General features: G+C 37.8%; 1 protein-coding gene across 1 annotated transcript in view; it reads right to left on the bottom strand.

Annotated features, from left to right (window-relative positions):
- Window positions 1-14,570, bottom strand: part of LOC147144728 (solute carrier family 12 member 9) — a 48,958-nt gene that overhangs the window by 10,512 nt on the left and 23,876 nt on the right. Inside the window, exons 7-9 of the mRNA XM_086035631.1 lie at window positions 12,357-12,514; window positions 10,080-10,162; window positions 5,421-5,545 (exon numbers count right to left, since the gene is read on the bottom strand). Of these exons, the coding sequence (XP_085891757.1) occupies window positions 5,421-5,545; window positions 10,080-10,162; window positions 12,357-12,514 (366 nt within the window). The remainder of the gene's footprint in view (window positions 1-5,420; window positions 5,546-10,079; window positions 10,163-12,356; window positions 12,515-14,570) is intronic.

The raw sequence follows: 14,570 nt of genomic DNA on the forward strand, positions 1-14,570 counted from the left end.
GATACAGATGATATTATTTTGTGCAACCACTTGATGGAATAAAATTGAATAAATGATGCACAGCATTTTTTTTCAGTGTAGGTTTTCTTTTTTTATTAATTTATTTTTTTTAGTTCGTATAAACATGCATACGGGCACTAGTGTAATAAAAAAAGGCAAATGCTAAAATACAAGAGGTGCATTAGAATGGTAACCACCAAATTGAAATTTGTATGTAAATCGGAACGTACCGTATAACTATCATAAACTCAGCAGTAAAGTAATAATTGCAATAAATATCTGTATGAAAACCCTAGAAATATAAAACAATCAAATGAAAAATGTTAAGTACAGCAGTAACTGAAGAGAGGCATCTACAGTAAATCATATCAAAGATATCGTAACTGATATCATTAATGACACTTAACTTTTAAGATTAAGTCCTGACCTGTACCCACTGATGCGCCACACTACTTCACTTGACTACTTCAAACTTTGCTTTTACGTCTTGACCACACATCTTAGCCCCTTATTCAACCTCTTGTGGAGTGGGGGGAGGGATGGTGGTGGGTGGGGGGATGATGTAATAACGATAAAAGCTCACCTTAACCGCCCCACCAATCCATCTCGTCTTTCCGTTTCAACATGAGCGACAATGGTACCTCTATACAATCACCTCTCTCTAAACCCATCACCTCTCTGTGGATCTCCAGCAGCTGATGTCACTTTGCTGACATGACAAAAGTACCCTAAGAGAATCACTGCCAATCAGGGAATTAAAACAGGCGGCTAGACTTGGACATTTGCCCAGAATCACCACATAATTGTGGTAAAGCTAGGACAGAAACTTCATCCTTATGAGCACACACACACACACAAACACACACTCACACAGAAAGTTCGTGTACGAGACATTACGTCAGCCAACAGAAGGTACTAAATGACCTTAAGCAACATAAGAAGTGACAGACAAAGCAAAGATATATCTTCCCTTTAAAATATCAGGGCTGGCAGTCAAGCAATATAAAACAGAATGTTTGTTGTACACAGAACTTACATAACCTGTTACTGATAAATCATTTAGGCAAATATGTTCTTCTAAATGAAGTCCGCAGGTTCTAGAGCATTCTCGATTCAGGCTCTTGTACTCTAGAATGCCCTACCCACATAAATTAGAGTGGCTACCTCAGTCGAAATTTTTAAATTATGATTTACACTACAAAACTAAAAGCGTTTACTGTAAAATCTGTCACAGTAGTATACTGTATTTTGTTATTCAGTACTTTACTGTAAAACGCAATAACTCATGGGAGCAAAATACAAATTACAGCACTTGAGCATTTTACTGTAAAGAGCGTTGCATCCTGGGAAGTGGGGGCGGGTATTCTATTGTCCACCATTTTCTTTCAACCGCAAATGAAAATTTAACCCAGTCCAACCAACAAGTTCTACCACTGGATCTTCAATTCGACATCTACCACTTGCAAAAAACCTGCCTGCCAAGTCGTTAAGTCATATTTGTGTATCTAACAACCCGTGGAAATCAAATTTAGTGTTTGTGATTGGGTGGAAAGGTACTTGGAATTTCCAATTCATGATCATGTTACGAGAACTAGCAAGAATTTGGAAATGTTATAAGCTCTTTTCATGTGGATAATTTGTATATTCTTTGCTGATTTAGAATGCTGACACAATATGAGTGTGGCTGGTTTTATTTTGTGTTATTCAATTTGTATATTTTTAGGTTTATTAAATCCCAGTGGGAAATTGCTCCTCGCTGAAAGAATCACACTTGTTACCTGCTGTGGGTCACATCGTTTGCCTGCACCCGCGTGTTACTTCGATTGATGTAGCTAATGGTAAATTACCCGCACAAGTGGAATGGGCATATAACCACTGTCGGTGTATGTCAGTGCCCAACCTGATATGATAAGGCAGGGGTGCCCATGGCACCTCTCATGGCATTAACTCAATCACTGCCAACCCTCCCAGTTTTAGTCTATTAATATAGCTGCCTGTCAACGACAGTGAATGAGTAAAAAATAAATAAAAATAAGTAGACTCTCGCCTATAATCCGTTGGGAAATGTGTCTTATCTATCTTTTGTCGGCAGCCTTTAACACTCAAAGAGCCATTTCAGCCCGGTTTCCACGGAAAAGAAAACACTGGGAGCCGCAAACACTTTTCGACATCTGAAATGAAGATGTTAGGCTATATATATATATATATATATATATATATATATATATATATATATATATATATATATGTATATATGTATATGTATATATATATATGTATATGTATATATATATATATATATATATATATATATATATATATATATATATATATATATATATATATATATATATATATATGTGTGTGTGTTTGTATATATATATAAATATATAAGTCCTGCAGAGTGACCACAGCTGGCCTTAAGGAATAGTCTGCATTGCTGGAAAGGCTACTGATAAAGCTGTAGCCTCACACAGGCCTCATCACACAAAGATAACACCACAAACACACACACACACACGCACACGCACTGCAACGCAATCCCTAACACACACATGACAACACAATCACAGACACACGTGTACGCACACACAATACTAGTGTTAGGCAGGTTTACTCATACATCCATGATCAGGAAAAGAAAAAATCTAGCAGGACTTCACACAAAGCCATTCCCTAAATTTCATGCCTTTACGCTCCAGTTGTATACTGCCTCTGCAGACACACGCTTGCACACACACACACTTAACAAGTAGATATTGTTTACGCTACATCATAATTTCAAACCTACTCCGGCCCAATGCCAAATTTAAGGGAAAGGGAAATATTTCTGCTAAATTAGTTATGCTAATTACAGAGCAGTTCTACAGAGAGAAAGATGGTGCTAAATGGCTTTTAATTCATTTCGCCTGGAAAGAGACGTGGGAGAGAGACTGGGCACAATGAACGAAGCTAGGAAAGAAGCAGACAGTATAAAAGGGGGAAAGAACAAGAGATGAAAAAAAACAGCACGGCTAGCAGACAAACCGCATTATCAGCTGTGGCGACTCCAGGTCCCTGAGACGATTGGAAGAGGAGCAGTAGGAAAAGTTTTGCCTCTGTCTTTACAGTAAATCTTGCAGCCTGTACTAAAAATCAACACGGCACAATTTCTAGAAATAAAGTAAAGAATACTTTATAGGGGAAGTCAACCCAAAAATTGTCCTTACAATATGTTGTAGTTGTAGTCAAAACACAGCATTTTGATTACAATTGCGTCAATGTTTTCTGAAGCTGAGTCATGATTGGTCGTTACCTGAGAGACTGTGATGTCATTTTCAGTTGACAGTAAGTGACAAACTAGCCGACACCTGAGATGGATAAAAACAGGTGGATTTTGTTGCTTAACCCACTAAGGACGGGAGCGCATAACCGCGTTTCTTCCACCAGAGCCCGGGAGCGCTGTTGCGTCTTTCTACCCTTAAAGCCCGGAGAGCGTATAAGTCATTTTCTCCAAAGATACCTCTAAGGAATTCCACTAAAGACATCTCCAAACAAATCTCCGGCAACGATCTCTCCAATGAAAACTCAAATACAATAGCGCTTAGTTATAGTTACGGGAGAAAAAAATGAAAATCAAAACTATCTGGCCCCTATATCAAAAAGGTAATAGGGGGTTATGCACAACCAAAAGTGGGACGGTCTGGGTCTATCCCATTACTTCAGGACCTGGACAACCTTCCTATGATTGGAACATTGAATTCTGGTGTCCGCCAGCAAATCCTGCAGGCAAACATCCAGCCTCTAATCCTAATTCATGCCACAGTGTCTCTAAATCTTGACAAAATTATGTCTCATCCATGTCATGATGCTGTATTCTGCTGCTGACTTCTGTATTTTTTCAAGTTACTGAGCCTGGTAGACAGGCGGAGCCACCATCACACACCTGCTTGGCATCTTAATCAGATGGGTCCTTATGTGCTGAAGGAAGCTAGTTGCTAGAATATTGTCTCTGTTCATTTATTTCCTGTACGGATTTTTTTTTTTTTTGCCTACTATGTTTCACCCCGTATATATCATAAGTATTTCCGGTGTACCTATTCCAGCTTGTATCTCTTTCCTTTTGGAGATTGTCTACATGTTTTTTGTGTAGTTTTCTCTGTCAGTTTCTAAGCTTGTATACTTGAGAAATTCTTCTTTTGTTTGTTATCCTTTTCCTCGACGTGTATATTCAGAATATTTGTTTTGTGCTCATCCCTTGCGTATCATTTTTAACATATGCATAAATTGTTCTGGTTGAGTAACTAAGAATTAGCAATTTCGAAAATTAATTCATAGCGTTTTGGGGAAAAAAAAAACTCTGCCAAAATGCAAACTGTAATGAATGCAATTTTCTCTTCTGAATCTTTAATTTAAACTAGTGCTCAACCTTTTTGTTGTTTTTAGAGGTTTTACATTTTGTGTTTAGACTGTCTGTTTTGGTATCTTCACTATAACTGCACTCAAGCTATACGTGCTTCGGGGGCTCCAAGTATTCTCATAAATTTCAGGACTAATATCCAGCTTTTACTGCAGGGGAATCCATAATACAAAATGCAATACTGGAGGTGATATGTCATAACAAGGGAGTGATGCACTGTGCCTAAACAGCTTCTCTCCAGTGTGACAAATTAAAAGCAGTTGCACTTATCATGTTTAGAATGTATCTCTCAGCCCAAGGAAGGGTTTAATCCTGGAAGGTATGACTTTAGGAAAGCAGTCCCGGATACTGCGTTTGGAGATGCACATCTGTAATGACAGATAGCAGCAGCAGCAGCAGCAGAAACCAGAAATATGACATGACTCATAAAAAGTGATTCAAATACCAAATGCCAGCCGTGTCACAATGTAATCATTGAGCTAAAGACACACTGACTCGGTCCTCATGTGTGAACACAGCTTTAGGGCGCTTTTATAAATCAGAATCATTGCTAGTGTCCAAGGAATACAAGCCGCACGCCAAAACACAAACATTGTAAATTTAAATCTCTTAGCATCTCCAATCCCAGGTACTTGAACAACCAATTCACACTGCACACCCTCAAACACAAACAGTTTTATTGCTGGTCCCTCTCCAATATGGGGCCATAAGCAGGGACCAGGTTTATGTCTTTTAATTAGTACACAGTTGCCATAGTAGCATCCAGCTGGAATACAAGCGCCCCTTTCACACATAAACAATGGTACCCGTAGAGAAGACAGAACAGGAGGAGAGTATGATTAGAGAGGAAAAGGGAAAATGTGCAACAAAATAATATATCTTATTGAGTTTTATGTATTGCCTTTATTATCAAAATGTGACCTGTGTGAAAATGTAATTGGCAAGACGTACAACAGCATATTTGAAAGTGGTGGAATATATAGCAGTCTAGCTGAATTTATATTCGGTTTAGTTGTATTACCTGAAATTGGGTGCAGAGGCCCATTCCAGAGCGAGGCATGCCAAATCCACAGCAGCATAAACCAGCAGAAAGAAAATGGTCACAATACTGGCAATGGTGTTGAGCTTCCCAGAAAACAGCACCAACTACAGCAAACAAACAAAAGAAGAGGGAGAGAAAGGAAAAAGAAAGGAAAAAAAATAAGTATGGTATGAAATTCCCCAAAAGAAGTCAGGAGAACAATTGCATTTGCAAACCATTTTATAACCTGCACCTCACCATACTCTCAACTCTTAAAAGAACATTGCAACTTAAAGGGCAGTCATGAAAAAAAAGTCACATTTTGTAATATTGAATGCACCATAATTTAAAATCCTATAGACTTACAAACAAATTGAAAATATTAGGATACAAAGTAAGCCTCTCCTGGGTGCAAGCCCTTAAAGAGTTTGCCAAAAACATCCCAAGAATCCCCAGGCAAGCAGAAAAGAAGATGCTCTGATCTTGTGAAACCAAACTTCATGGCCTCTATTCTAAATGGAAAGTGGACTGGAAACCAAGCGCAACACCTAACAGTCTTTGAATCGTGGAATTTCTACCTAGTGTAGGTTTTCTGCAGTTTAAACAGTGCTCTTTATCCATCACCGATTAATTCCACATAGTCATTCACCGATTAATTCCACATTTGGGTGACCAGCTCTAGGTTAAGTGCTATTGGATACATTCATCCTTAATTAAATCTTTGTGGTGAAATTACCAATTATCTTTTTCGGTAAAGCAGATGACCCGGAGTGCTTGGCAACAAGACTACAGATGGAACGCATTGAGTCTCAAGCTCAGTCCGTGCTTGCTTAATATGCGGAACCTGAATCAGAGTGATGTAACTGTGACAAATTTTCAAACAACTTTGAAATAATATTCACTTTCCTCTTTTTAAAACAAAATTCCACTATCACATACATCTTCACCTGCGGCAGTTAGGGAAAATGAGAGGATACAAGCTCTGGAATCATCACCTTTATAGAACCTAAGCATGTGATGGAGTATTACATCTATTTTGCATTGTGCATATGGCCTAGTTCTTGTCTGACTCACAATGGGTAGTTGAAAGAAACTATCAAAATTTATATTGCATGAAGAGATTTTTGTTATTAAAATGAACCCCGACCATAACGACAAACGGGTCTCAAAATCCAACCACTAACCTCTTCTATTAAAACACATTGTTAGGATATATAATAACTTGCTGTCAGTTAAAAAAAAATGTTTGCTAACAGCATAATTTGATACACAGCGGCCATGTTTTCACATGCACAATGCATTCTGGGATGATGTGGTGATATGGTTGCTGTACACAGTGCTGCTCTCTGCCGAGCAAAAAAAAACAAAAAAACAATTGCGAACTACTATTTGTATCAGCGAAAAGGAGTCAAAATACCACGCTGTGTGGATTTTGGATAAAATTTTCAATCAAAGGGGAATAAAAAAAGAGAGGTAAGCCTCCATAGCTTTCCTAAAGAAAGGTAAGAAAAGAGTGGGAGGATGCGGTTGGAAGAGTCCACTTGCCCAAAGAACAGCGGATGTGCTCTCGTCATTTGAGCTCAGACGCATTCGAGGACTTTCATCGCCCTCAGCTCATGAGAGAGCTCACTGGTGTGTGTCTGGCTATAAACGATGGTTAAAACCAAATGTAGTGTTTACCACATTTCCTCACAAGGAGTCTAATCGAATAAGCTGCCAACAGGAGTGAAGTCAGCCCCAAGTGTAAATGCTTTTAAATCCAGGTTAAAAACTTTGCTTTTTCCTCATACCTTAGATAAAGGTTCTCTAGACAATTTTAAATCATTTATTTTATTTTATTTTTCCACTTTTAAACCCACTTTTATTTATTTACTTTTAATGTGCATATATATGTACAACGATATATATATATATATATATATATACACACACAAACACACACCCCGTCATTTCCGAACTACAAAATGTACCTGATTAAAAGCCGCAAAACCTAAATTTAGCCATAAAAAGGTCAGTGTTTTTGAGGCATTTGAGTGACAATATCTATGCTAAACGCAAGGTAAAAAAGGAATGGATTTCAATTGAAAATATAATGAAAAACCTTCTTTTTACATTTTATTTATCCCATGTAATTGGTGTATTTTGCCATTTTTTTTAATTAAAGGTATTTTGCTCAATATTTTATGATGCTTTGAAAAATGAGTCTGCAAATTGTGCTTGGACAAAACAGACTATTTTACATACCCTGCATTGTCCTGTGTATTGCGTTATGACTTTGGCTGTCTCTCTTTTACTCACCATATACCATTACATAAATGAACATTTCAGAAAATAAATATATGCTGAGCTCTTCACGATCCAATAATGTGTATGTGTGCGTGTGTGTGCGTGCGTGCGCATGCGCGTGTGTGTGTGTGTGTGTCAGAGGCAAGATTACAATCAGACTTATGTCATCAGTGAATTATTGGAATGGTGTTGCAATAGAGCAGGAAGATGAGAGTCAATGATCTCCAAGGAGAACGATTTCAGTCTAATTGCTCCCCTTCCACTCACTGGCAGTTGAGATGGGTGAAAAGGGCAGAAGCGGGACAAAGAGAGAAAAAGAAACAAAGAACACAAGAAATGATAAACCATTCTGCCTCTTCCTCTTTCTTTGAATAATGATGGTTTACTCAGGCCTCTAAATGCTAAAAGCTTTCCCCTGTACTTCTCTGTCCTCAGCCCATCCTCTCTGCCAATAGTCTCCCCTTCAAGCAAAACTGACTTATTTAAACCACTTATAAGGCAGTAGACAAGAGCAAATATCGACATCTGTGTGTTACAGTTATGAACATCAACGTTATTTATTAGCAAGTGAAGGGTTTTTTTGCAAAATAATTCTGATGTTTTTGCCTGGGTGTGGACTTGTGAGTATATTTTGCTGTTGCTATCATATTGTTGAGCAGTGAAGATTCGTGACTCCGTCCCTTATGCCCCTGCATTTTCGAGTCTCGTCTCTGTACGTCCGGTGAAGCATTTGTACTTTTGTTCAAGAACTTCACTCCTTGCTCCATGCCTTTGCTGATGTCACTGATGAAGTTTTTTAGGTTTTTGCTTTTACGATTCTCCAAATATTCCTGTCATTGTCTGTTGTTGTCTGTGATCTACCCATTTGGCATGCATTATTTAGTAACACCATTGTTTAGTCTTTCTTCTTCAGAACATTATACATTTTTTTAAAAGAGAAGTCAACGCAAACATTTTTTTTCCCAAGAATATGTTCTATATAAGCCCACTAGTTGAAAGAAGGCATTCTGATAAATATCGCGTTTGTGGAATAAGTGTTAATCCACCCGTTTAAAGCCATCTCTGGGGGCGGCCATTTTGTCTTCTGTCGACTGAAAATGACATCACAACTGCTCATAACGACCAATCACGGCTCAGATTCAGAAAACAGGTCAGCCGTGATTGGTTGTTGTGAGCAGTTGTGATGTCATTTTCAGTCGACAGAAGACAAAATGGCCGCCTCCAGTCATGGCTAAAAACAAGTGCATTTTGCTGCTTAACTCATATTCCACAAACGTAAAATTAATCAGAATGCTGGGTTTCAACTAGTGGGCCTGCTGGGAACATATTCTTTAAAAAAATATGTTTGGGTTGACTTCCGCTTTAATGGTCTTCATTTTGGATACACGACTAAATAGTACACATGTGGTCCCCATGGACAAAATTGTAGACCTTAAACACTATTTATTTTTTTGTTATGAATGTACCGGGACACACCCAGGCAACAGAACAAACATTAGCCACGTGTTCCTAAATCTTTGCTCACATGACAAAATTGGTGTGTTCAAACAGCAAGCACTGTCTTCTAAGTTGTGTATCTGGAAATGAAAGCTGTACAGTTGATCTCTCGTCTCATATTTTCACATCAAACCCAAAAGTGTACAGCAAAAATAAAAGAATTGGCCCTCACCGTTCCTATGTTAGAAAAATAAAAACTGTTTATGTATTATGATTACACAATACGACTTTATTTATATAGCGCATTTCACAACAGCTGCAGCTGTAACAAAGCACTTCAAATATAACATAAAATAGCAAAGACAGTGAAATCAGTAAATTAAAACAAAAACTAATGATCCTAACACATACACAATACAAACCAGAAAACAGCAGAACAGTGTGAGTCTCATGTTGGTTCAAAAGCCAAAGAATAAAAATGCGTCTTCAATCGAGATTTAAAAATGGACAGAGAGAGTGCTTGCCTAATATTTAATGGAAGGTCATTCCAGAGGGAAGGACCGGCAACTGACAAGGCTCAATCCCTTCTGAGGCTCCGCTTAGACCAGTAGCATCTGGTCCACAGACCTAAGGCACGAGCAGGAGTGTAGGGGTGGAGGAGCTCAGAAAAGTACGCTGCGGCGAGGCCATTTAAAGATTTGAAGACAAATCTTCAAACTAACTCTAAAATGCACTGGCAGCCAGTGAAGGGAGGCCAGAATTGCTCCCTCTTCCGAGCTCCAGTTAGGAGGCGAGCAGCAGCATTTTGGACCAACTGGAGACGCTTGAGGGAGGACTGGCTGACTCCACAATAAAGTGCATTACAGTAATCTAGCCTCGATGTAACAAAGTCATGGATTACTGTTTCTAAGTGCTTCAATAGCGTTCGTCACTTACTTGTACAAGGAACCAAGAAATAAGCACAGAGACCCAGGGGTTGCCATTGTTGGATGTTTTCTTAGCAGGAGACAACACTTTACCTGAAGGAAGAAAAGCAAAAGAATGTAAGTTGATCATGTACATCTTTTTTTTTTTTTTACGGACTTGTTAAGAAACTTAGTGTCGCCAGGTGTCATCCGCAGACTGTAACAAAGATACAAAGAGACTTCAAGAGTCACAGAAATGCATACAAATGGATATCCTTGGAAATGTATTGGATTATTGGTGGTGATGAATGGATTAAACTAGTGTGACTTTTGCAGTTCAGCTCCTTGCTGGAAACACTGAATAGTTGGAATGCATTCAAAAGATTAGAAATGGTCAAATTAATTACAACCATAAATGTTATGGCACATTTTAGGTTCATACTGAGATTTCGCCCAAATATCGCAAACTTTTGTGACAGTGTCTTGATCAAGTGTCTGGACAGCAGTGGTGGGGTTAATGTGTTACAAACAAATGTTTGTACATACATACATACATGCATGCATACATACATACATACAACTGTACATATAAAAGTAACTCGTTACAGTAATGTTATTACATTACATTTAGGCAGTAATGGAGTACTATTACTCATTATCGTTTTGTAATTTTATTACAGTTACTGAGTCCCTAAACGTGTTACAATTTTGGGTCAACAGGACAAGTTTAAACACCAAATATAAAGGAGAAAGCAGTCTATTAGAGCATTTACAATATAAGTGGTTAACTGAAACAATCGCCATGTGTAGAATGTCTTACTTGTCTATAGAAGACATGCATCAAATATGAGTACATAGTCCAAAGAATTATGAAGGCTTCAATTATTTTCACAGGACAGTTAGCATCGTATATTGCTGAGAAGTATGTGAGATCAATCACTGTCATGGTTTCATGAAATAAAAGGCAAAATCATATTCAAAATAAAAACACGAACAAACCTAAGTAAAAAGCAGAGTTTAGAATTGTGAAGAAGTATGAGTCATTGTGCTTTTTAGGTATGATTTGAATGAATGTGCCATCAATTACAAATTACAATTGCAGTACACAAAATGGCACCCTGCTACGACAACTCCAGTTGGACAAATACGAGCATGATGTGCTCGTTTATCATATCCATTTGTTCATTCAATTCAACTCAAAGCTTTGTCTCCATGTAGTAAAGAGATTTACAACTAACTGAACTCTGAATTGTATCAAATAAAAAGAAATAATAATAAATGAAAAAGAAAACAATAAGATGCACTCAGGTCTGATCTCCCTTTATCGATAGATATTTTTGCTTTTGTTCCACATTAGATATTCAAATATGAACAACTATGTTTGTACATACAATAAAGTATCAAAAACACTTTTTGACCAGCACCTTTGCCTTACAGTTAGAGGTTTTGGTTTTGAATCTCAGGTCTGGCAATTGTGTTTGACGTTTGTGTGCTTGCGTGGGTTTACTCCAGGTACTAAGGCATTCTTAATTCCAAAAACAGGCAGGTTAAATTAATGAAAGACTCTGAATTGCCCATATGTGTGAATGTGAAGGCTTGTCTGCCAAAATGTGCCCCATGAGTGGAGATCGAGCCAGGCTGGGAACACTGCCTCGCCCCTAAAGTCATCTGAGACTCACCAGTGAATCTGAGCAGGATAAATGGGTAGGGAAATAGTTGGATGCAGTCCTAAAATGTAATCCCGAAATGGTAAATGGCATATTTTTGTGAACTTCTTAAAATAAAGTGAAAAGTATACATTTCAAGCGCTCTTTTTTTAATGCCATACACCGGTACACTGTGGTGGTGTATAGAGGCAAAATCCCCAAAACAGCGTCATATTCCAAACACATTAAATCTAGACCTGCATGTAAAATCAAAAAGAAATAGGTTAACATGTTCCTGTCTTAGACTGAAAAATGTTTGTCTGACATATCCATATTTTACAGGTTAGTTTCAAGAATTAAACTAATATAGAACAAAACATGTTACCAAAAAAGTACAAATTTGCACACTGTATATTAACCACTGTTTTGTGTCATTACATTGAATGGTATGCTGATGTTATTAAGTAATTAATCTATTTTCTTAATTCATGGGTGCCTCAATGATTTACTTTGCATAGAACAGAAAAATGAAATGAAAAATCACAGAACTCTGATCCATTATGAACTGACAATGCAGTTCTTATGATATCACATGTGAAAGTACATACAGTGTACTCTTGCAATGTATTTTCGACCAACTAGAAAGGAAATGTGATACGTACCAAACAAGTCATCTCTGGCCAATGCATAGAGAATGCGTGAGGCTCCGATGAGGTTGCTCATGGCTGCTGAAAGTGTGGAGGAGTAAACTCCAATGGTGACAAAGGGGTTCCAGACATTGATGTCTCTCAGAAAACTGTAATCTTGTTGAAGCAGCACCCTGGAAGGTAACCACGTAGCAATCAATGACCTGTAAATCACCTTACAACCCTTGATTTCCCATTTTTATTTTGCACATTTACCACACGTGTTTCTTTTTTTTTCTACCTGTTCTGCTCAGCTGCGTGGTCACGCAGAATGGTGGCCCTGTATGCCTTTTTATGCTACATCGGTAATTCGGTACATCATGGGAGTGTGAAATACTCTCTCTGGAACAGTCAGACTGTGGTCGGTACTACCGAGCACCGATTCACGTGAAATCAAAAACAGTACATTGTTTTGGTTCCGAAGCCCATCTTCCTAACTTGTGACTGCCTGGGAGTGAAAGGGTTTGTGATTTTCCATGCCATACTTGAACGCTTGCAGGTCTTATATTGATAAATTATTGATCAATTTAAAGTGTTGAAAATGTCTTAATCTCGTTTCTTTTGGTGAACAAATGTGATGGTTTTGTGGTCTCCTCAAAAGTGGTGATTTTGGCGGTACAAGGATTCCGCCTGAGACCAGGGATATGCACATTGCGTCTGAGAAAAATCCTGAACCATATTTATAATTTGTATGGGTTAAATAGTGAACACTTGTGGCTAAAATGTAGTTAGTATTACGTAAAGTGTTTAGTACATTCAAATGATTAATTTGATCCTAATTATTTTCTTTATCACATCCTCTTCCAACTGTAATTTTTTTCGATGTTTCTTTCCAAGCGGGTTCCGAACTAATCAAGCAGTGTGCAGCAGTTCTTGAAAAACAACTTCACAACGAACTAAGATAAATAAAAAACAAAAAATAATACAATTGCAGTAGAACCTCGAGTTACGAATGTCCCTTTTTATGTACAATTCGAGTTACACACAAAGGTTTCGTAGAAATATTACCTCTATTTATGTTCTTTTTCCACATACAAACGGTCTTGGTATGGCAGTAAACTGAAAACTAGTTGTAACCCTCTGGCTTAAGGCAGAAACAGATAGTCGTTATGCCCGTTACATATGGCGGCGAAATTAAGTTTGTAACTGAAGGTTCCACTGTATTATTTATCCTCATTCTTTGTATTACTGTTTAACCTCGTTCCATAACTCTTGTTCATTGCAAAGAACTTTACTTCACACTGCATTTTTTAATATAAATGTATCGTTTGCATTATTTATACGTTACAAAATGTTACACCTTTATAATCCATCTTCTTCTCATTTGTTCATTTCAATTCTTAGATGTTGAAAAATAGATGTTAAATTGATTTATTGTATCGATATCTATTGAATAGATTAACATTTATTACCACAAACACACACACCAAAGTACTGAAAATTGGTACCGTTGAGTACCACTGAACGGGTTCAAACGTGAACGATACCCATCCATTGAATATGCCCAATAGAATCTGACAACAGGAAGTGGGCAAATACTTTTTCACAGCACTTTATATGTAATTTATAAGCAAACCATTTCAAGGTCTTCAATCTCTGAAAACAATTCCCTCTCAATGCAGAAACAGAGAGGGCAATCCAGCAGTCATTGAAATTCCAAGTGAAATTCATCTCGGGTTTTGCTTAGCAAACAAACACACACACATACAAACACACACACACGCACGCTTGCTCATCTGTGACACGTTTAAGAATGAAAAATTTCCCACATTTTACTATTTGTTCTGCCATTTCAAATGGCCAATGACTCTGTTTATGTTGAGTGATATATGGTTTGAGTTTATGAGTGTTTTTTTTTGTATCAGTGGATTGGCAGGAACAACAGTCGCAGTAGGACTGGAGGTGAGAAAATGAGAAGTACACTTTAATCCTTAATACAATACCGCATTGAGCTATCTCACATAGAATGGTACGAAGCATATCCATTTTTTTCCAGCCATTTATTACCTTCATATCGGGGATCAAAATCAAGTGGCCTAAAAGATTGTGTCATTTTAAACTCATTTATTGTAGGGGCAAAGTGGTTTTTCAAATGAAAATGTACAGAGCAAAGTGATGATTGCTCTGCCAAGGTATCGAACAGTGAGCTCCTGGAAAGGACTCACTTCATAGAGAGCTACTGTGAGTAAG

The sequence above is a fragment of the Filicampus tigris genome, chromosome 7 (assembly GCF_054856515.1).
Source record: "Filicampus tigris isolate MCC_2025a chromosome 7, RoL_Ftig_1.0, whole genome shotgun sequence".
Lineage (NCBI taxonomy): Eukaryota > Metazoa > Chordata > Actinopteri > Syngnathiformes > Syngnathidae > Filicampus > Filicampus tigris.